Raw genomic sequence first — 25,442 nt, 5'->3', positions numbered from 1 at the left:
TTAAGTTTTAATCATGTAATCCACCTTGTTACAAGTTTTAATATATTAATTATGAAGTTCCAATCTTGAGATAATTATTTCTCTTTATGTCATAAATATTAGGACATAACAAAATGGCGACGAGGATTAAAGAAGATAAATAATTACTACTGTAAGTAGAATTATAGTAATTAAGTCCAAGTGAGCCAGTATGGAAAAACACATAAGTTTTATACCTGCATTTGAGGCTTATGACCCAAGCCAGGATATAAATTCATATATTAAAAGATTCAAGGCTTTTATTGAGGCTAACGATATACAAGAAAGGAAACGAGTGTTTACCCTTATTTCTGTAATCGGTAGTTTACCATATCAAGAGCTGGAACACAGATTAAGTCCAAAGGATCCACAAGATTGCACCTTGGAGGAACTCTTTGATACATTGCGAAAAATATATGCACCACAGGTTAATAAATGGATTCAACGATTCGCTTTCATGCAAATAAAGCAAGAGCAAGGTGAGACAGCTACATCGTACATAAGTCGTTTAAAAGTTGCTGCAATAACTTGTGAGTTTACAACAGATGAATTAGACACTCGTCTTAGAGAAAAACTCGTGTTCGGACTACCCGATAGTATACTAAAAGATAGATTACTGTCAGACATGCCAAGCACATTCGAAAAGGTTTGTGATTTAGTACTCCAACATGAGATAATACGCACAAATAAAAATAAAGTCAATCAAAATGCATTTTTGGTAGGTGAAAATAAACAAATACAAGGCTCACGTAGATTCGGTACAAACATTTCGCTTGCTAAAGCTCATTTTTCAAAGAATCAACAAGATACAAGAGAATCAAGATTCGGAATAAATAATTCACACAAAGGCATGCCACAATCTAAACCCCATACTGCATTGAGCCAAAAATTTGTATCACGGCAAAATCAGGCAAAGGATATTAAATGTAAACGCTGTGCAAGGTTAGGTTGTACATTCAAAGAGAACTGTCCTGCATTCAATGCTATTTGCAGTTTCTGTAAGAAGAAAGGACATTTCTTGGCTGCATGTTTCGAAAGAAATAAACAATGGAAGGAACCTGCAGTCAATTTATCTAGTATGTATAAAGGAAATTGTGTAATGAGGAACAGTAATTTGGATACCAAAGGTAATGTTTATGGAGAATGCAATTCTCAACTTAGCTTATTATCTGTGCAAGAAGATAGTGCATATACCTTTTTAACTACAAACACGCAACAAATGTACAATAAAAAAGCAAACGAATCTATTTCTAATTTGCAACACGCATCTGATCAGATTTCATTGCGAAATGAACGTTTACCTTTGTACATTAATATTATAATACAAGACCAATCGTTAGAAGCTATTGTCGATTCTGGTAGTTTTGCTAATTTCATTTCCAAAGATTTGTTAACTAATATTATTGGCAACTTCACACTGAGTCCGTTATTAAATTCATATACTTCGATATCAGGTGAAAGATTGTGTTTATTAGGCCAATTAAGCTTAAAACTTTACTATCATGGCACAATGTACATGATGCCTTTTGTTGTTGGCGATAAGATTAATACAAATATATTAATTGGTAGAGTTGGAATGAACATATTATTTGGTGATTGGCGCAGCAAACTTCAAAATGAGTTTCCTGAAACTGATTATGTTCAAAAGGAAGATTCTACACATGCATGCTTAGGTCTAGAATCAAAAGATTCGCTACCAGATGCTTGTTCGAAAAATCAGCGTTCAAGCATAATGGATACTCCAAAGGTACATCAGCAAATGATTGATGATATAGGTGAATGTTCACGAACATCAAATGTGCAAGGGCAAAATAGCAAAGCCATGATTATGAACAAACGTAAAGCCGACGTACATAATTCAAGTAATATAAAACAAATGAGCATTGAAGACTGTCGTTCACAATTACTGACATCTTTTGCAGAATTGTTTAATGAGGATATTAGTACACCCATTAAAGATTTCAAGGTATCAATACCTTTACAGAAGAATGCTAGACCTGTGTTCAGGAAAGCGTACAGAATAGCGTATTCATTACGAGATCAAATGAAACAAGAAATAGATAATATGTGTAAGCAGAATATTATAGCTCCTATAGAACATTCAGAATAGGCTAGTCCTATTGTGCCAGTTAAGAAATCAAATAATTCTATACGTATCTGTGTAGATTACTCGAAAACGGTCAATTTTCAAACCGATGGTTTAGTGTATCCTCTACCAGATTTTCCTGATATTTTACAAAAAGTTAAAATAGGAAAGTACTACACCAGGCTTGATTTACGTTCAGCATTTTTACAAGTTAGTTTGCATCCAGACTCACAAAACATATTGTGTTTAAATTATGATTCTCACTTGTACAGAATGCAACGTTTACCATTTGGTACAAATGTTTCGTCTCAGCTTTTCCAACAGGTAATTGATTTAATTTTAACAGGATTGGAAAGAGTTGCAGCATTTATTGATGATGTTATCATTTCTGGAGATAGTCTACAAGAATGTTTCCTAAGAACAAAACAAGTTCTGGAACGCTTTAAAGATTATAATGTTAAAGTCAATTTAAGTAAATCTGAATTCCTAGTGCAAGAAGTGATTTACTTAGGAAGACGTTTCGCGGCAAATGGAATCACACCAACTGAAAAGCACGTGCGTGCTATTTTAGAAAGTCCAGAGCCAAAGGATAAGGTTCAACTACAAAGTTTTTTAGGGATGGTTGCATTTCAAAGCCGTTTTCTACACAACTTGTCATCTACAATACCACACCTACATCGACTTCTGAGGAAAGGCGAAAAATGGTTGTGGTCTAATCAATGTATATCGGAATTTAAGGCTGTTAAAGATAAGATTGTTCAGACACCTGCACAGTCCAGGAAACACAGGATTTCAAGTTGGAAATGACGTAAGGATATGGAAGAGGAGAGGGGAGCTACGTGGGAGGGGAAAGAGCCTCGAGGAACTTCCTGCATTCTACAAGAAAGACAATTGGGTACCGACACAGGTGACTGAGGAGAGTGCGTTCTCACAGTTTTAAAGTTCAACCTTTATATGTTTTCGGAGGTTTTTATGAAGGATTAAATGGGTACAGAAAGTTTTATTGAGGCATGGGCAAGTTTTTTAACAATTCTTTTACCAACTGAAACCTTTTACCTTATTCCTTGTTCAACGTGAATTGATGCAGCATGTTGCAATGATACGTGCCAAAGGAGGCTGAAGAAGGGAGCGGTAGACCCCTGAAATGTTGCTTTTACAAAGGTAACATACTCACATAACATAAGTAAACGGTTTTATAGTTTTTATATTTTATGAAATACTTATCATCACAGACTTCAGTCTCTCTTTCCCCAATCTGCTGACAAAATATGTCTATTAAAGCACATGGCTTTGTTGTCTTATCTATAGTATCATGAAAACAAAAAAAAGTACACATTTTACCTAGGTCTCCAAAACAGCCATAATCACATTACAGTTCACTAATTACTAATATCATACTACAACGCTCCTGTAGCAATTAAACCATGTTACTGCAAACATTACCTGATTTCCAGTATGTTTCAAAATTCATATACTGTGCAATGACACAGTCTAGTCAAAAAAAAAAAAAAAATAGACCCGTCTGGTGTTAGAAAAATACCTTGTGGTCAATTTTTTGTACCAGCTCAGCATTTAACGCTTGGCTGGAACATTGGCCAACGCAAATGCAGCTTTTTCAAATTTTCCCTTCCTTTCAGAAAAAACTGCTAGGATATTCCGAAATTCGAAAAATTACATCTGCTTAGAATACGTTCTAGGGTATTCACATAAATCTTCATGTGGTTTGCTTTCTTTGTCACCCAGATATTCTCAATAGTTTCGTGATTACGTAAGTCTATTAAGCTATTCATAATATCTAGACAATAGTGAAAGGCCAAAGGTCCAGCCAAGCCCTAAGGGAAGTACAGACATAAAATTCATTGATAATGATAAAAAATTGACATGCATTTGTATCAGCTTAGTTCTGAAAATATAGTATTGTGTGCTGTATTCTCAATTTTTAAAAAAAGTTTCTCTCTCTTATTGTAGTTGTAGAGAATTACCTAGAAGTTTTCTTTAATGCATTAAGAGCAAAGTGGAGCCTTCACTTAAATATATGTTGTTGCATGCATATCTGTAGTGTTATAAACAAAGAAGCCAGTGAAAGTTCATACTTTAATGCCAAACCAAATAATGTTTTATTTAAATCTATGGACCTCAACCACACAATCCTGGACATATATTCCGTAACATTGCCTATAAAATGTGATGAAAAATCCATATTTGGGATAAAAGTTCTTACCTTGTCCTTAATCTTCTGATGAAGATCATAAAAATCTGAATACCTTCGATACACGTGCCATTTTTCTTCGTATCCAAGTTCGTATCGTTTGCAAACTGCCACAGCATAGATGCCATACGTCTTCCCCCTATCGTTCACTATACCTGCAAAAAGACAACACACAGAATGAGCAATGACTGAAATATATATTAACTGAAACTTGAGAAATATTTCAACTGGACAAGTGGCACCATTAACACCAGCCATATTGAAGCTACCTATAGCATTGCCACCAAAACAAAACGTGTAATTGCAAAACTTCCTTGTATAGATCGACCACAAGGAAAAAAACCTTGGGAGGACAAGTCCCCGCGCAGCTTTCCCTTCTTCCCTCCACCTCGGGCCATAAAGAAGCATGGTCCTCTCTCCCCCTCCCCTACTCGCGGGGGTACGGTGCACAGGACTCGCGGGTCTGCGCAGGTTGTTTTGCTCGTGGTTCCACTATAACATGTGCCACGTTATCGGTTAAGTACATTGAGTGGGCAACTCACGGTTTTGTCACTGACACGAGTATGCTTTTCACCATTGCACTAGCCTAGAGAGATACAGAAAAGTGACGTAACTACAAAAAATGCACATACGCACATGAAGTATGCAAGTTCAATAAAATATTTTTGTGCTTTCTTACGTATTTCATCATCAATGTTCTTTGATCATATTTAGTCTAAACAGAAAGAAAAAATGTGTGCAAAATGAAGAAAATACAGTGATGGCTCTCACAATGAATGCAATCCATTCTAGAAAAGTGTTTGTTATGCAGGATGCTGTTTCCCATGGCTTACTATAGGAATAATTTTAATCCATTCCTGAGCCTGGTTCAAAATCATAGCTAAATACAAAAAAATGCAGGATACCATCAATCATGGAAATGCTAGGAATTTACTAATTTATACATTAAAGAAAATACAGTATGTACAATACAGTTATAAGAAAAATATGTACACCACAGTATTCATGTACAGGATACATACTTGTTCATTATTATTTCGGCTTTCAATGCTATGGTCGGTTTCTTTTAGTGCATTTATAGCAATTGTTTATTTTTACATTAATTGTAGCAAGGTCACTGCTTATTGCAATGATGGTTTATTATACTTTGCTTTTCTGCCACTTCTGACTAATCGCGAAGATGAGGATGAGTGATGATACGATGCAATTCTTGAAAGGACACTTACAATGAACACCCACGCCAAGAGGGGGATTCAGATCCAGGACCCCTGGCATGCTGTGCTAACCACTCTGCTATGTAGGTTGACTTGCTGCTTGTGTATAAGGTGCAGTAACCCACATGCCTACCCGTGTAAGATAATGAAGCATGCCTGCTGAACGGTTAATCATGTGTGTTTATATTCAAGTGATGTTTGTAAAGTGGAATGTTCATTCTGCAAGGCATTGCTTATGCAAATACAACTGTATTTGTCTAATTTTATATTATTTTGTGCTTCTCTAAGCTAATTACAATGATGATGATGAATAATGATTACATAAAACTAATGAACATGTAAAAGAACACCTGTGTTCTCGCCAGAACTCAAACCTGGTACCTTCAGTGTTAACCTTACTAGTCAACATGCTCAGCCATGGAGGAGACAAGATGATGGCAAGCAAGCCAGGTACCATCTCATCATTCACCTGGAGTACATACAGTCAAGACATATGGTACTTGAATCTGCAACTACCCAAATACATATTAATAGCTTAAACATATTTTTTGTTGGCTAATAACTGAATTATCCACCTACCAGTTTCGATTATCTCTGCTACAAGTGTAAAAAACTGCTTTTTTACATCAATCTGCGGTGGTAGGCCGATGCTGGATTTTATCATCTCTCCGTCCATCGAGACGGATAAGTTGGATCCTCCTGAAGCAGTACATGAGGCCAAATCACCTTCTGAGAATCGATCGACACGTTCGTCTGCATCCAGTGACGACAAACTGATATTATCCGAGAGGCTGATTTCATCCAGAGACTGTGAATCTTCTTCGTCGCTTCGAGATGGGTCTTTGAGTAAATCTAACTCGGCCAACAGCTTAACATACGCCACACTTTTCTGGAATGAAGGAAGAAACCTCTCTTCCTGCTAGGAAGGAAAATAAGGAAAGAAATTAGTGATCTGACGAAACATGGAAATACCTATACCACAGTACTGAAGGGCATTTTCTTTTTAAATTTGTTAAAATATATGAGTTATGCAGGGTATCTGATGAATAGAAGGCATGTATATTTCATTTTGGATGGAAACAAGAAATGTAAAATAACACACTGTAATGTTAATTTTTCATGTTTTTGAAAGATGCAAGATGCGTCTTCTTGCCATGTTTTGTCATGAAACGATGCAAAATGTAGTGCATAATGGAAAATAAACTCTTAAACACAAAATTTAGATTTTATTTACCGACAGGACACTTTCTGAAGTCTGGATTATTCTGAGAGTTATGCAAATCATGGAAAATGGATTAATTCTACTGTAAATATTTGAGAAGCAAAAATGGATCGCTTTACACAGGAATAAACTTAACCTTTTGATTACCGAGCCCATTTTGCAGGTAAGCCTCCCAGGCAGATTTTTAGCAAAATGCAGAGTTTAATTTAGATGACTGTAGTTCAGAGGCTAATTGTCCTAGACAGGCGAATCAAGTACCAATATAAGCAGAATGAACCAAAGATTCGGACTATATACAATTTATGCACATTGAGTGTATCTATGGATGCAGGGAGAGGGGAGGGTCTAGAAAATTCCAATATTTCTGAAGAAAAGTTGGGTTCCCCCCTGCCCTCCCTGGACAACAAAGTATAGGAAATGATCGCAGGCATGTTTGGAACACGAAAATAATTGCACTATTATCATATGAGTAATAGAACACAACTTGTAACCACCCCCCAGGCCAAACGACATGTCTGTACACCACTGACTCAAGTCTCGGATTTCATCGAAATGCAGAGTTACCTTGAAACTACTGTATATTGGAGGCTAATTGCCCTAGACGGATGAATCAATTACCGTTATACGCGGAATGAACAACAGATTCGGACTATATACAATTTATGCACATTGACTGTATCTATGGATGCAGGGGGAGGGACCCTTTGATTGCAAGGCAAGGATGCTACCACTGTGCCATCGGGGAGGCGTAGGAGACAAGGAGAAATGTATTGCCCTTATGGGAGTATTATTTGATTTGTTCTCTTTGGAATGTCAAACTTCCGATGGCATAGGAAAAGATATCAACGGAAAGAGAGCAATTTGATGCAGCTTTTGACCAGCGGAAAAGTCGAAACTTTCATTTGCTTAGCTGCAACTTGAAGTTGAAGATGTTGAGTTTTTTTCTCCATAAGGAATACATGGGATTCTGAAAATTCTCACTCATCATAATTTTCAAGTATCGTGTCTAGCTTAATAATCAACATAAAAAAATGCTTCCACTTGCATGCAACATGGAAAGAAATTCATACTCTTGCATACGCCCAGATTTTTTTTAGTAGCATTGCCCATTCTGAGGATATTGAAATAAATGCACACATGGTGTGTAACTGTAACTCCTCACCTTAAAAGATCTTAACAGCCTGGCCACACGAGAAGAATGTTCAACATGAAATGTGTAACATGATTTACAAGCTGAGGAAGAGAAATATGTAACAAATTTAAAAAGAAAGATAAGACACTAACATGAGTAATTGTAATGAATGCTCATTGAGACAGGACTACGCTGGATATGAATTGAATGTAGGTGTGTATACAAAAGTATGTACAAGTTTAAACCATTACAACAATTTCACTCACCTGCAACTTTTCATACACTGAAGTCTGCATTTCATCAAACCAAGTTTCAGTAGGAACTTCACTTCGAATGCGCAAAACAAGTCTTTTCGTAACAGATTCATCAATGCGAAGTCTTGGGGAAGCCTAGAATAAATATCATTTCTACAGGTTTAAACAATTCATGAATTCAATCTTTATATACTATATGCATTAATAACATGGATTCATGTCAAGATATCTGATGTTATAATGATGCAATATAATAGTGTAATGATATGTATTCAGCTGTGACATTAATTAAATAACTTTTTTTTGATTTGATTTAGTTTATTTTACTTCGCGTTTTGTTCCTCTTGGCTAATTTGTGAAGATGGGGATGAGTGATGAAATGATGAAGTTGATGAATGGACATTCACAAACAACCAAGCCCGACCGGGATTCGAACCCGGGACCCTTGGCGTCGCAGCGCGATGTGCTAACCACTCGGCCACAGGATTAATTAAATAACTGAATAATTGCTGATGTATTTCTTTCATTTTGCACTGCTTTCCTGCCTGTTTATCAAATTGTGACAAAGATGAATAATGATTACATGAAGCTAATGAAGGGGCACTCAGAAACCATTACCCATGCTAAGATTTCAGTAGCAAGTTAGCAACTCAACTACTTAATACACTTGGCTACTAAGGCAGCAAAATTCACAATGTTTGTATGAGATTTAACTTAGAGCTGACATGATACTGAAGCATTGGTATCGACCAATATCAGTGGTAATGGTATCAGAAAGTATCGGTTCGATTTTATTTACCGATACCACCCGATACTTTTTAAGCATTTTGGTCTTTTGCAGGTCCTGTAAAAGTGCAACAACACTTTCCTGGAGAGTAAATAATCCTAGAAATCATGCAAATTTCAAACTTTCCATTAATTTCTCACAAATATTGTGTGAAAAACTGTTTTTATGATTATATACCAGGTAATTTAACATTGACATTGACATTGACTGGTAAATTGATGCTTAGAATCTGAGTAGAATACTCACCAAATAATATTAATCAATATTTTTAACAATCTTTAACTGCTACATTTTATTTTTCAAACATCGGTAGGAATCAGTAATAATTTCAGCATCAGTATGGTGTCAGTTCAGGCCTAATTTGAATACATATTTTATTGATTGCACCAGAACTTGGGTAATACCATTGATTTTTGTAGTTTCAATGCTTTTGCAAACAATTTCATTTTTTTTTTTAATCTGTTGTCAATAATACGAGGGGCGTACTATAATGATTTACACTTTATTTTTTTTTTTCAGGCCCCATGGTCCATCATTCGAGAAGTGAGAACTGGCAGATGAAGCTACGAGTCTACTCTACCGATTGCAGGCAGCAGTGCCCAAAAAGGATTCCCGGTGTTCACACAGCAGCACGTTCCGTACATCATTGCCAGTAGGCTATTGGACAACATGGAAAGCGACTATAATGGTCAGCGTTGGACAAGTTGGTTTCTATGGAGAGAGATTGTGACCACAGCAGAGATTTACAGACGAGATTAAGCAGGGTGTGGCAGAACCTCGAACCCCATTTCAGCGATGGCCGTGGTTGATTCCCAACTGGTGTGGTGGTGTGCGTTGTCGTGTTGCAGGAGCACCCCTTTTGCCCATTTTCCTGGTTGTTTTATCTGAACCCATCTGGTGCACACTTTCCCCATATTAAGGTGATCGTGCACAATTTGCTGCAGGGTGTTTCTGGACAGGCCCGTGGTCACCTCCATTTCAGAAAACATGATGCACCTGTTCTCAAGAGTGACTTGCTCAACCCGTGTAACGTTTGTTGGTGTTGTCACAGTCACTTTCCTTCCAGAACTTGTCCCTTTTTCTGTTGACTTGTGTCCTGTTTTCCAGCCTTCCACCCAATTGTAAATGGTTTTCAGTGAAGTCGCATGTTCACCGCACACTGTCACCAACGCTGACATGTCACTTTCCATGTTGTCCAATAGTCTGCTGACAATGATGTACGGAACGCGCTGCTGTGTGAACACCGGGAATCCATTTTGGGCACTGCTGCCTGCAATTGGTAGACTAGACTCATAGCTTCATCTGCCAGTCCTCATTTCTCAAATGGTGGACCATGGGACCTGAAAAAAAATAAAGTGTAAATCATTACAGTACGCCCCTTGTATTAATAAGTTTCTCGTGTGGCAGATTCATCTCTCAATCCCAATGACCTAAATTTAATCAGTGTTGCAAACATGCAATAACAAAATATTTAACTTTTAAATGGCAAGGTCCATTTTACACAAGAAGTTCTGAATGCTGAGTGCATTTTCGGTGGGAACTTCAAAATTACACAAGGTTTCTGTAATACATTTTGATAACTATGAACACTAGAGGTACAAATTATAGTTTTCCTTTTAGTACAGTCTAGGCTACAAAACTATGGTTGAAAAAAAAAAAAACAATTTTCATATGGCAGTGGCGTATTCTCCCATGCTATCTGGTATACCATCTGTAAACCAACTTTCTTCATATATATAGAAATTGTTGCAAAACTTTAAGTTGTCGGACTTCTCTTTTTGGATTCCTTGCATGGCATTTTTTTTTCCTATTATATCTAATAAATACTGCAGATGGTAAGGCAAGAGTGACATATACAAGTTCCTTGCTCAGCATAATGTATGTGTGCTCCAACTTGGCAGGAGCATTGTGTCAACTTGGGGGTCATGCACCTCCAAGTATAAAAGACCGAGATGCAATGTCTCAGGCCTTCCATTGCTATCATTGGTTGTTGATCATAAAGTGTGAAAGTAGATTGTTTCGACCTGGAGTTCACACGATGGGATTTACACCTAAGCAAGGTGAGTGAGTGGTAATTGCCTTACTGGTTACAATCCCTTCAAATATCCTGCCTATAATTAAATGTGTGGAATGAGACGACAGTCTTTTATTAACTATTTACCAATCTCCTGGTGCAGTCTCTATCGCCCCGAGAAAAGAGGTGTGAGCAAAGCTGGAGGCTGGAAACGAACATGTTCTCCATGCCTCTAGCCAGTGACTATATCTCGGGGGGATGGGAGACTAAATAGGTGAAGGTGCCGAGATCAAAACTTTTGAACACAACGAATCGGAACTAAGGCAAAATTTTGTTAGTTCAAATTTTCAGAATATGCCACTGACATGAAGGTTCAAAATGGTACTGCATATTTTCTGATATGTATTCTATTCTCGTGGCAAGAACTGTGTATTTGCTGCTGATACTTTCAGAGAAAAAATATTCTATTTCAAAACTATGATATTTTTTCAGTGCAAAAGTGTCCTAAATATAGTCAGAATCAAATTAAACATTACTAATTATTAATAGGATGACTCAAGACTCATGTAGCACTCAAAACATGTATCTCTGAACATTACCGGAGTCCCAGTATGTTCTAAACGTGAAAAAAAAAGAAGTGAAACATGCACAATGTTTGCATGAGATTTGACTTTAGAGCTGACCTGATATATGCCATACCTCAATGTTTAAGTGTAATGTGTGCCAAAAAATAAATACTCTACCTTTTCTGATAAATATTGTTCATAAATACTGTATGCTGCTTCCTTCATATTTTCAAGTATTTGATTGTATGGTAGTATTTTAGACTGCTTAGTGTCACCAGATGCTTTCAGTTTCTGCAACTCTATATCAGATATTTGCTGCTCAGCCGAAACTCTCCAACCTAAGAAATAAGTAAAGATTAATTAGAACGTTTATTAAAAAAATATGTTTAAACTAAATTATAAATAATTGAAAAAACTTGAGAGAATTTATGGTCTGAAAATTGAAGCAAACAATAATGGAAAAAAATGACCTAGCATAGACTGGATTCATTCATTTTCTGGACACAACGTTACCACTCCTTTTCGATAAAATAAATTCCGAAACATTTCCAGGAAATATAAAAATAAATTTCCAATCCATTGTTTGGTGCTGTAACATCCTGAAAATCAAGTAGTTTCAAGTTTTTGCTATTCAAGGTAACAAAACATCTTCAATGTTAAAAATAAGTGAGCAAAAATCAAATATGATGAACCAATGTATTTGTTTTTTTATTCTTTAGTGTACATTTGAATATGAATACCGACACTGTGCCTCATCTACCTCATTGCCTCCTTCCTATAACGTAGTTGCAAAAAAAAATATATTTTCTTCTATTTCTTATTTTTTTCAATTATATAAATTTATAATATTCCATATTATGTATAAACAAATAGCATAACTATATTAATTCATGTAGGGCAAAAAGCTGTTTTTATAGTTACAGAATCAATGTAAAATAAATTGTAAGCTTAAGTGTAACCCTACTTTAATAATAAATAATAATAACAACAACAGCAGGGATTCTCGGGATGGGAACTTCACAGGTGCATGCTTTTTTTGCCACAATGTAAGAATAATACAGTAAACATTAACATGAATCCCAAGGGACCGAAAAATCAAGAGTTCGTGTTAAAAAAAATTGTGCTAACCGAGGACTCAAATTTTATTGTTGCACTACAGTTCTTTCTACACATTTACAATACTATTATGTACGTCATCATAGAAAACAGTACTACAGTAATTAACTTTTAAGAAAAGTACTCACAGATCATTTTCTGGTAAAAAAAATCCTGTATATTGCACCATCGCAAACGGGAACGCAAATGCCTGGTAACTTCACGCCCAACTGTACTCATAACTTCCGTAAAACTAGCAATCAATTCGGATGTTACAGCAAAACATTCTAAAATGTCCAAGCCGGTTAACACTTCTTGGCGGGTGGGCGGAATGATATTGTCCTCCTCACTTTCTTCTGATGACATTTCTTGCACCTCACACACAACTGCTTGTACATCAAATTCCACTGAAGCACACACGACAACCGTCATCTGCACTAAAGAATATAGAAAGAATTCCTCAAAACTAACTCCAGGGTTCGCAACGCCTTGTAGCATATCCAATTCATCAGGTGAAGTGGTATCAATGTCACCATCTAACTCGTCAACAGGATTAGCGTCGCTATGTCTCCAGGATCTGCTAAAACAGTTCTGTGTGTGTTGTGGTGACACAGATTCCCAGGATGCGGCAATAGCTTTTATTGCATCAAGCACACTCCAACTTGGGGGTTCAGTCTTCTTTCCAGCAGCATGAATTGCAGCTCTCACAAGTCGCTTGCGATAATACCTCTTCATAAGAGCAATAATGCCTTGATCCAAAGGCTGAAGAAGACTTGTTGCATTGGGGGGGGGGGGGGGGGTGAACCTTTACATTGGTTAACCCTTAAACAGAAACATAGGTCTTTACTTCATAAGGTCTGTGAGACCTTATTTTTTAATATTTGTTATTACATATTTTTAAAGTTTTTTAGACAATAAAAGAGCAAAATCATACTAAGCAATGCGTACATAACAGTTGGGCTGAAAAGTTCGTAGGCTAACATAGTAAAAAATATTTTTTTTTGACAAAATTCGATTTTATTATTCAATATAGTTGCCTTCGAGGGCGATACAACGATTATAGCGGTCATACAATTTTTCGATGCCATTTTTATAGTACGATTTCTCTTTAGCCTCAAAATAGGCCTCAGTTTCGGCGATTACCTCTTCATCAGTGCTAAATTTCTTTCCAGCGAGCATTCTTTTAAGGTCTGCAAACAGGAAAAAGTCACTGGGGGCCAGATCTGGAGAATATGGTGGATGGGGAAGCAATTCGTAGTCTAATTCATATAATTTTGCCATCGTTTTCATTGATTTGTGACACGGTGCATTGTCTTGATGAAACAGCACTTTTTTCTTCTTCAAATGGGGCCGTTTTTTCGTGATTTCATCCTTTAAACGCTCCAACAACGCTATGTAATAATCGCTGTTGATGGTCTGGCCCTTTTTGAGGTAATCGATGAATATAATACCATGCGCATCCCAGAATACTGATGCCATAACCTTGCCAGCCGACTGTTGCGTCTTTCCACGCTTTGGATTCGGTTCATCACGTGCAGTCCACTCGGCTGACTGTCGATTGGACTCTGGAGTGTAGTTATGGAGCCATGTTTCATCCATTGTAATATATCGACGGAAAAATTTGTGTTTATTACGGTTGAATATGGCTAAACATTGCTCCGAATCATCAAAACGTTGTTGCTTTTGATCGATTGTGAGCACGCGCGGCACCCATTTTGCACACAGCTTTCGCATGTTCAAATATTCATGCACAATATGTCCAACTCGTTCCTTTGATATTTTTAAAGTCTCAGCTATCTCGATCAACTTCACTTTACGACCATTTAAAATTATTTTGTGGACTTTTTTGATGTTTTCGTCGGTAACAGCCTCTTTGGGGCGTCCACTGCGTGCATCGTCTTCGATGCTCATTTCGCCTCGTTTAAATTTAGCAAACCACTTCTCAACGGTTGATTTTCCTGGTGCAGAGTCCGAATAATGTATATCAAGCCAAGCCTTGGCTTCAACAGTATTTTTTTTCGCCAAAAAGCAATGCTTTATTAACCCATCCACATACCTAGTCGTCGAATCGACGGCCTGTCTGGACGTTCACTTGCCGTACCTAGTCGTCGAATCGACGGGTTTCCAATTTTCATCACATAGTTCCTTTTTCATTCAATAGATGGCAGAGGTTGTGTGATCTTTCGAATCTATGACGTGTATGTTTGTGCTGCTAAGTTTTTCATACCATTTCAAGCGTGTTTTGTTCAGTAATTTCTCATATAAACAAACCTTCATTTGTTACGTCTTGCAAACATGTTGCGTGGAGGCACCGTTCAATAGCGATAAAGAGGAAAATGTGGATTTTGGAAGTGGAGATGAACACAGGGATTCATTTTGTGTTAGTGAAATTGAAGAATGTGGTGAAAGAGAGGAAGAGGTGGCTGTGGCAGGAAAAAAATAAAAGGTTGAGGAATGGAAATGGAATGCAAAGGATGTGTGTGATGAAAATTATTAGACAAGTTTCTATTTATGTTTCAAGTAAACTGCATATGTGCATACTTATTACTGAAATTCCACTTCAATATATACAATTTTCACGTAAATCGCTTCGATAGTTTTCACAATATTTGACATCTCGTCTTGCTGTGCAACCTTCACGGGAGATAGCCAAATTTAAATGGTATTTCATGGCAAAAAATTTGGCATTTAAATGGTATGCGGATGGGTTAACACACGAAATTATTTTTTATCCATTTTTCACAATAACAAAAGCTGCTTCACTCACAATGCTATATCTCACGAACTAATTATCCGGCAGCTGTGAAATTTATACACATATCTTTTGAAGGTTAGTACTAAGTAAAAATCACATGGATTTAATTCTAGTAACGCCATCTATGAGTCAGCCTACGAACTTTTCAGCCCAACTGTTACAAGAAAAACATACTGAGTAACTCAAACTTATTGAAAACTAAAATTACATGGTAACAAAACTAAGAAAATGTATTATGTAAATCACATCCAACCTTCGCATTGAATACGTAATGCGAAACACCCGGTCTGCACGTTTTCAAACAACAATAATTCTTTCGTAACAAACAGTCACAAACTGAGCAGTAACATGTGCAGAGTGTACGCAAGTGGTTGACAATAAGGTACTGTGGAGGGGGAGAGACAGCTCAATCAGTGTTACCACACTGTAGAACTACAAAACACTAAAGGTCTCGAAGATCGATGTTTCTGTTTAAGCGTTAAGTTCAGATCAGGTATGTTATGGGCTGTACACCTGTTTAGTGTCAGAAGAACATGCCTATTCTGAGCCACCATTCGACTATTGAAACAAAGAAGCCACTTACGAAATGAAGAGCTGTCGATCCAAGCTTTCTTATAGTGAGAGTAGATGCAAGATAGAGTATCCATGCTCATGTTCTTAAAACAACATGGTTTCTCGGACTTACCGATCACCCATGGATGGTGTTTATCACTGCCGTCTGCATTACATACAAGGACAACAGTTAAACATTGTTTACTGCATGCTCCACCATGGCACTTTTCACCTTTTAATCCGAGGGTACGACTTGGGAAAAAATTGTAAAAAAGTCCAGTTTCATCCATATTGTACACATCATACGAGGCATACTTTTCTCTCACTTGGTCAAATTCATGCAACCAGTAGTTTGCTCCTTTTTCATCAACTTTATTTGCTTCACCACAAATCACTAATAATGAAATTGAGTGTCTATTTTGGAACCGGTACAGCCAACCAGCAGAACAACTCAAATCTTGAATGTCTAAATTTTTGGCAATCTCACTTGCTTTTGACTCAATCATAGGTCCACTTAAAGGTACATTTGAAGCGCGCATATGGTTGAACCATTCTAGAAGTAACGTTTCGACATCTTCGTACTTAGCACTGCGAAGTCGCTTAGATTTGTTACCGGAACCTCATGCAGCAGCATTAAGAATTTTTTCACGATCTTTAAGTATTGTAGATAATGTAGATTTGGCAATTCCATACTGTTCAGCAATTGTCGTTTTGTTCAATGCACCACGGTCTACTTCCTCTAGGATTCTCAGTTTTGTTTGCAGATCTATACCTGTCTGCTTCCTCTTGGCCATGACTCCCATCTTACTGCTTGCAACTTGATGTTACTCGTATTGGCTATGTTTTAAAGAATAGAAAAACACATTTGAACACATTGTAGATCTGAATCTGTTGGTTACAATACTGTATAGGTTGATTGTTGACAAGATGACATACCTAGCAGAGGAACAACAGAAAAAAATTATGAAAAACTTTGAAAGTTTGTGTTAAATGAGATCTAATGACGCAACGGACTAAAAAACAGTTCGTAATTCATGATAACCGAAATTTGTGTTAAACATCAAAACTTTCTATAAGATATAATACATCCCTGCTGGGACCAAAATTTTGTTCATGTTAATCGAGTGTTCGTCTTAAGCGAGTTTGTGTTAACGAGGGTTTAATGTAATGATTTTTAAAAAAAATGTAGCAAGAGAATTAATTCGTAAAATATCAGGTACAGATGGTTAAGTGGAAGAAAAAGCTTGTGCCTTAACTTCGCCATCCAAAACAACATATAAATAAATACATAAATAAAATAAATAAATATCACAGAGATGAAACTCATTTTTTCCCCCAGAATGACAGGACTCCTAATGGATTGAAATTTACACATTTTACCTTCCAATAATGAAAGTTTTAAAAAGAAGAACAAGAAGAAGAAAATCAAAATTCTACACAAAAATTCATAATTGGCACATGTTACGGAATATACTAATCTACGAAAGCTTGTAAATTCTTCAATTTTACGACATCTTGCAATAATTTTCCGTTTGTCGGATAGATTATTTTGCAAAGGGCAATATGTATAAATTCAATGGGATTTGGATTAACAAAAGTTGCAATTTTTCATGTCTACGGAGAAAAATTCATGCAGAATCCACGCAGAATTTCCAAGAGTTCATGCATAATTCACGTGAGTAGCCACCCTGGTATATTGTACCAAATACAAAAAAACTGGGTTGTCGTAACTTTCTTTTCTGATATTTAACATTGCATCGAAAACCTGGAGGTTCATAGTGTACACCCTGTATATGGAAAGTAAATTAAGTATACTAGAAAGGAAATATTTATTTTGTGTAACAAGTATAATTTTCAAATCAAATCGTAACACAGAAACGCCATTTTATATACCGCTTTGATCCAGAAATGTGTCCAGTTTTTGTACCGAAATCTTGATCTTTTATTCGTTATAAATATGTGACCCTAGCTACAAGGAAATGAATGTATGATTACTTGAATCTGCATAAATCAAAGAAATGAAGGAAAAATTAGCAATAACCTCTACATTTCATGAACAGCAAACTCACCTTCTACATTCAAGTAAAAGAACAAGTAGGCCTGTGCCCCTATACTCGTCATGTAATCGATGAAGTATGACAAGGCAATGTTGTTCTTAAGAATCACATCCAGAGGAAGAGAGAAAAGCTTAGAGCCAGGTGCAAGAAGTCTGTTCCAGTCGATGTGTGATGGCAAGCCTGCAAGGCAAAATACAGCATATATTATTATAGTCCTCAATCCCAATAACTGGAATGAATTATTTTTTGATAAATCGATAACAGGGATACTCATAAAGTAACATCCATTCCCAGGCCAGGACTTGAACCTTCTGTTTTTTCCTTATAGTTTCACGTGCAATCTAAACCATTGTGCAACGTGTCTCTATCAGGAATCAAACTAGCCCCCTTGGAATCGTAGCATGCTGGGAGATTGGTTGATTCGGTTTATTTTACTTCGCATTTCTACCACTTTTGGCTAATCGCAAAGATAAGGGTGAGTGATGAAATGGATAAGGGACACTCACAAAGAGCATCCCATGCCCAGGCTAGGAATCGAACCTGCTGAGAGATTGAAGTCAATCACTTAACATGCTCGGCCATATTAGTATTTCTACTAGTACGGCAAGATAATTCAACTATTATTCAAAAAAATATTGCAGCAATGGCTCCAAGATATTGGGGGTTTATACGGGATATAATAATAATTATAATAATAATAATATGACTGTAGAAAACTTCTTACGCCACGTGCCGGCAACATATTTGTTAAAACACTAAAATCACACACAAACAGCACGATAAAAAACACTTCGGAGTTCTTCCAAGCTTTCGACTCCTTCTCGGAGTCATCTTCAGGGCTGGTCGAGGACAGAAGGAGTAGACGTGGTTGTCGTTACATGACGTTACTTCCTGTGTTCGTCGGCAGATGTCGTTGCGGTCTTGCAGTGTTGGTAAGTCTTGTTGTGGAGGAGGTTGTGGTTGGAGGAGATGGTCATGATTAGTTTGTTGCTGGTTGGGAAAATGAGGGAGTTTTGTAAGTAAGATTTAGTCTCTTTGATGATTCTAGGAAGAGGGTTCCTTTTAACCTGCTTGTAGTTTTGTTTCGTGACAATGTTAATATTTTTTTCCGAATAACCCTTTTGTTAAGATGACGTTCATGTTGCCCTTGTCAGAGGGGATGCACCATAAGTTTTCCTGCTCTAACCAGTTTTTGAAGTCCCTTAGTTCTTGTTTAATTTTATTGGATTTATGGTCCCGAAATTCAAATTTATTGATCACGTTTTGACACTCAAGACCTAAATGCATTTCTTTCTAGTGGGTCTTTAATGTGGCAAGCCACTTTTTCTATAGTACAAATTGTTTCTTCTAGCCACATATTTTTGTTGATGTACGTAAATTTTCCACCTTTTTCTAAAACTTTAGTAAATTTGGGGGGATGCTAATACGTTGTTCACACACCACTGTTTTTCTAACTGTTTCATCGTTTTCACTTGGGACTTCAATTTGAGCACTGTACTCACCATTTCCTGCACTGTTGTCACCATTTTGGGAGCTGTGGCTTTCTTGGGGACCTTCAATTTTGCCACTTTTACGTATACGGGTAATTGGGGGTTGTTCACTAGGTACCTGTTGTGGAGGGATATTGGCTTTCCTGTTAAGTTTGAGATTTGTGATCTTTTGGAAATGTTTTGTACGGATGTTTTTTGCGATGTATTCCACTTTTTCCCATATGTTCTGGTCCAGAACATCCCATACCGCACTGGGCAACATGTTGGCAAACTGTAGTCTATTGTTTTTTATTTTGATGCTGATATCCCGGATTTTGTCAAATTTTTGTCTGATCATTTCCTTAATCACTTTCTTTTGGCAATTTCTAACTGATTTTTTCCATTTTTTTGGTTGTGGAGGTTTATTTTCCATTTTACGCAATTGGGGTGAGATCTTCTGCAAGATACTGTCTGAGAAATTCGATGTTCAGATTTTCTTTCATCCTCACGATCGACCAGTTTTCAATATGACGTATACCCCGAGATACACGGGGGTTGTAATATGACTGTACAAAACTTCTTCTGTCACGTGCCGGCAACATATTTGTTGTCTACAGTCATATTACGACCCCCGTGTATCTCGGGGTATACGCCATATTGAAAACTGGTCGATTGTGAGGATGAAAGAAAAAGGGGGTGTAAAAAGCTCCTTGGGGAAAGTTAAAAGTGCATATTAAAAAGGGACCTGCACAGGACAACACAACAAATTAAAAACGTAAGGATACACTAAAACATTCTCACAGAACAGTGGAAGAGACCTGCTCTTCTAAATAAAGCTATGAACATTTGTTAAAACACTGTCGTCATCTCCCAACAGGGATGATAAAACAGTTGGGAAGATTAAAAGTCTGTCAGAGGAAAGCAAAATCAGCACATTCAATAAGAATATGCCGAACACTTAAGAACTGGAAACGCACTAAATATAAAAAAATATATAAAGCTGCCTCCTGTCTGAATCATCAGTATAGATTAAAAAATGGTATATTTCAATCTACCCTGATAATGAACCAAGCATTCCATATTGTCCATTTTTAAAACACACGCACATGCACAATCAAATAATAAAAGAAAACCGTATACCAACGGAGTCTGTGTCTGTTCCCTCCTGAAGTCTATGAACTCGGTTGTCAACTATTTTGCGGACGTACAGGAGACTGTTCAGTTGTTGTTTTACTGACGCATCGTCGTCCCCTCCAGAATCACGAGATCTCTATATTAAAAAGAGAATAAAAAACTATAACAAATTCAAACTAAAAGCTCATTAAAACATCTACTGAACTGCTTATCAAAATAAAAGCATTCTCCATATCAACAAAATGTAATAATGGTTTGTGATTACGTTTGTTTATAATGCTGCTGTTTCATGCTGTATAAAGAGAGGGGTAAGAAATCTTTCTAGAGAGAAACAACCTTAATTAAATACACCAACTACTCATAGCTGAACCTCAATATTAAATTTTTCAGAGGACTAAAGTGAAGATTGATAATATATAACATAATGAAGATTATAATATAATACAGGAAAATTAAATCTGTATTTATGTTGTAATTCTTTCCAATTTTATAGTATCTGAAACTACATTTAATAATATCTATGTTTACCTCTGAGGTAAATTGCATGCTTTATTCTTAACCTCAAAAAACATATTATACTTTAGATTGATTGATTTGAGTTGGTGTTTTAAGTCCACTTTATGCACAGAAAGGCTATTCTGGATAACCGGAACTGGACATACAGTTTAAAGTGAGATCCAAACCACTATGTGCCTCCACCAGGTATCAAACCCGGAACCTCTTGATTACAAGGTGAAGACACTACCACTGCACCATCAGGGAGTCTCATATTATACTTTAGAAAACTGCATTTTAAACTAGGGCTTGGCCAATACCAGCGGTACAATGGGATCCATGAGTAATATTGTGCAAATTGTCCATCACCATGCTCGTGCACTTTATTTGAAACAATAAGAGATTCAAGAATTTTAAAAAAACTCAAAACAAGCTGCTGACAACTTCTGCACCAGCATTCTTAAAAATCTATTGCTTGAACACATACAGGATGCAAGAGAAAAATTAATGAAAATAGTCAAGGACAATTTGCATGGATCCCACTGTACCAGTATCGGAAAATATCAGTTGGAATTTATTTATTGATACTTGCTGATACTTTTCTGGCATTTTGATCTTTCATGGGGTCCGGAAAAATGCCATGCAACAATATCGCAGTGTCTAAATATCCAGAAAAATATGTAAATTTTGAAGTTTATTTTCATGTTTGTACAGTGAGATCCATGAGTATTACTGTGCAAATCACCATGTTTGTGCAATTTTTTGACCCAATAAGAGCTTCAAGAATTAGAAGAAAACTCAAAACCAGCTATTGACAACTTCTGCACCAGCATACATTGCTTAAAAACACACAGGATGTAATAGCAAAATTAATGAAAATAGTCATGGACAATTTGCATGGTAATACTCATCGATCGCACTGTACAAGTTTTGTCTGCAAAATTGGATTTTTTTCATTACGTAGCATGTATTTAAATAATCTGATGTAATTCTTGTAGGTTTTAAAGTATAAATTGATGAATATAATTGGAGCAAAATACTTACAAACTGATACTAATCAATATTTTGAACATCTTTTGAGTATTACAATTTTCAAGCATCAGTATAGGTGTAAATTGGTAACAGTATCAGTATATTATAAAAGTAATTGTATCAATATTATAACATTTCAGGAGTTGAGAGAAAACAGGAAAAAATATCCAAGTAACAGTCATAAGCATCCTAGCAAATACAAATTAAGTTTACTGATTTCGAGATGGATGTTACATACCAGGAGGGCAATTTCCTTGCTAATCATCTCTCGCGTTGCATGAAGTTCTTCCAAACTGTCTGTAGCTCGTATAACTGTGACGAAGACGTCGCTTGTAAAAGGGACCTCCTTACACTGTACACATGAAAGAAAGTAGTTTCAGCTTCAATGTATTGTAAAATTAAACACAGACACTGCTAAAAATCAAGAACTCTGTTTGTTGCAAGCCATGATACCTTACATCACCAATCTTTTAAACTTCCGTCAGAACAAAAATGATGTAGTATCCACCACTGAATCCTGCATGGCATTGTCATGTAAAAAGTACAAGATTTACATTTTATTAATTATCAGTTTTACAATCACACTGTAGCAGTGAGGGTGCCATGGGCTCCAAAGAGGGGGGGGGGGGAGTTCTGATCGGTCTACTCACCAGTAAACAAGAAAATGTGATAAATAAATGCTCTTTTAATTCAGATAAGATGCATGCTGTACGTATCCACGTACCAGTTTATTTTAACTGATTAATTGTGAGTGTCCCTTCATCATATCATCACTCATCATTCACAGTTAGTCAAAAGTGGCAGAAAAGCGAAGTAAAATAAATCAAATCAATCAAGTGGGTACTGGCAGGGTAAATGTGACCGGAGTGTGATGCTGATCATATCACCTTTGTACAGGAGATCCCCCCTCATTCCACTTATTCATTTGAGGCTTGGTGAACCACAGAGCTGCTTTATGCAGGGACAAGGTTGGAAAAATTCTGACCTTAGAATAATCTTGCTGGAAATTGAACCTGGGTCTAACACATTGCAGTCAAATGCCTTACCGATTAAACCACCATGACTCCAATGTTCCATAACACAAATTACCATATTTGCTGACGTATAAGATGCACTTTTTTCCTTTAACAATAAGTCTGAAAAACAGGGTGTCTTATATGAGTTACTAATTAACCCCGATACTCAGTTTTTGATTACATTCATTTCTGGAAATTTTCTGTTCCAAGTTAGACAATTTCCTTGCGGTGTGTAACAAAGAAGATTAGAATGTATTCTTTACTAGTTAGATTAGGCAAGTTATTTGTTGAAAGTAGACGTACGTATCACTTCAAAATACTGTAAATTAATTATAAACTCGGTGATAAAGATTTTTTCCCCTCAAAAATGTATGGTTCTTATATGCCAGCAAATACGGTAATTCTGTAATGTAACAAACAAAAGACTTTAAATTTTGGTGTACTCATGGATACCATTCAAGTATAAATAGCATTATATTAAAATAATTTTTAACGATACAAGATACATACATACAACACATAATTCTTAGCTCTCTTCCCTCACTATAGAACAACAAGGCACTGCACTGTATGAAATATGAATGATATGCTGTCTTCTAAATCTTTCAAACACAGGAAATTGACCAATTCTAACCATTTGAAGGGCTCAGGTGTAAAACATGGTAAGTGACATTTTGGTTATTTTTTAGTAACAAGGTATAATGCGACATCCCTCAAATTCTGAGTGAAATTGCCAAGTCATACAATGCATTGAACTCAGTGAAGCCTTCTGAAATTGGTAAACACACCATGAGTTCAGCCAATACCCAGCCAGTGCTTTGCGCTGTTGACAAACCAACGGCTAGTGGAAGGGAAACACAAGAGAATTCAAGGTGTCCAATAATCAGCTTTTTTATATGTAACGCATGCACATTATATTTGAGTACAGTGAAATAATATAATGAATATTTCTACACATTATTATAATATCATATCACTGCAGCATATAAGAGAAACTCATACCTGAAAGAAGTTTGAAGGTACGTATTTATTGTAGGGGAACTGCAAGGTCATCATCATCGCTCTCGTTTCTGTTTTCCAGAAGGTGTGAATAGGGGTTCACCTGTTTCTGTGGTAGGTATTTTACCCCGCTTTATAATACACGACACCGTGTGCACACTACAACACACATTTTAGCAGTAACTTCTAGACTCTGAGAAAAAACTGTATTGGCACGTACTTCTTCCGACGCCTATTCCTTCAAGTAAGAATACATTTTAAACGTAAGATTTCTGTCTTGTGAACGTATTATTTTTCCCTTGGTGCCTGTGCTACTGGTGCTAGGTTTTGAGGGCGACATTATTAAATAACACTCACGGAACACACGCTATGGCACAACAGTCGAACATAGGGTCTGTATAGCACAGTGCGCTATGACACCAGGGGTACCAGGTTCGAATCCCAGCCTGGGCATGAGTGTTTGTGAGTGTTCCTTCATCAATTTCATCACATCATAACTCATCCTCATCTTCGCGATTAGCCACAAGTGGCAGTAAATAAAATAAATAAATCAATCAATAAGGGCTGTATTCAATCCTCTCACAACTGTTATTTGTGGCGAACGAATAAAATAATTTTACACTGTCCTTGCTACGAAAACGCTGAACTCAAACTGACTCAGTCTCGCAATGTTTGTGAATGCCCACGACAATGAAGGAGCATTGTGTATATTCAGCCGAAATTCAACACCCATTGCTTTTCAAAGACACAACAACTCAGCGGCGTCAACACGGTGGCAACAAATACCAAAAAGACGGAAGGAAAATGAAAGGAAATGAAGAACCTTAAAGTGGCGAATTTTATGAAAACTTCTTGTGTGCAAGAAGAATACAGAACATAGCATTTAACTTCCGTGCCTCAGTTTCCTAACTGTACAACCTTGCACTCCTGCCATAGACTGGTCACCAAGGACACGCTCTGCGTGGCCCCACCCGATATTGCTTCTAAAAACGTATGCCATAATAACATTTTTTTTAATGAACTCATAAATGACCAAAATGTCACTTACCATGTTTTACACCCGAGCACTTCAATTGTGATATTACAAATCTAAGAAAACGAAAAATGGCAATTCAGAAAATACTTACCAACCACGTAATTATTTGATTTATGCAATCTGGATCTGAAAACAGTTGAAACAGTGGCTCAAACACTGCATTCACAATTAATTCTCTCACTAAGAACCTTAATGGTTTGCAGTGAAAATCCTCAGCTGGTAACAGAAGAAACAGGAGAACTTCAGTAATATCTTGCAAATATTCTGAAAGAAGAAATGGTGCTGTGAGTACTACTGTGC

General features: G+C 36.7%; 1 protein-coding gene across 2 annotated transcripts in view; it reads right to left on the bottom strand.

Annotated features, from left to right (window-relative positions):
- LOC145996003 (sorting nexin-13-like) overlaps nt 1-25,442 on the bottom strand; it is a 59,115-nt gene that overhangs the window by 15,662 nt on the left and 18,011 nt on the right. The window contains exons 6-13 of one of the 2 annotated variants that reach the window (XM_083132153.1): nt 25,234-25,406; nt 22,330-22,443; nt 20,571-20,700; nt 17,974-18,141; nt 11,680-11,840; nt 8,148-8,270; nt 6,107-6,446; nt 4,326-4,468 (exon numbers count right to left, since the gene is read on the bottom strand). In XM_083132153.1, coding sequence (XP_082988279.1) covers nt 4,326-4,468; nt 6,107-6,446; nt 8,148-8,270; nt 11,680-11,840; nt 17,974-18,141; nt 20,571-20,700; nt 22,330-22,443; nt 25,234-25,406 — 1,352 coding nt within the window. The remainder of the gene's footprint in view (nt 1-4,325; nt 4,469-6,106; nt 6,447-8,147; nt 8,271-11,679; nt 11,841-17,973; nt 18,142-20,570; nt 20,701-22,329; nt 22,444-25,233; nt 25,407-25,442) is intronic. The other variant, XM_083132154.1, reaches the window with a different exon arrangement.

This window comes from Lepisma saccharinum, chromosome 12 (assembly GCF_977018435.1).
Source record: "Lepisma saccharinum chromosome 12, izLepSacc3.1, whole genome shotgun sequence".
In the NCBI taxonomy this organism is placed as follows: Eukaryota; Metazoa; Arthropoda; class Insecta; order Zygentoma; family Lepismatidae; genus Lepisma; species Lepisma saccharinum.
The sequence above is the reverse complement of the archived record's forward strand: the minus strand, read 5'-3'. Positions and strand labels throughout refer to the sequence as shown.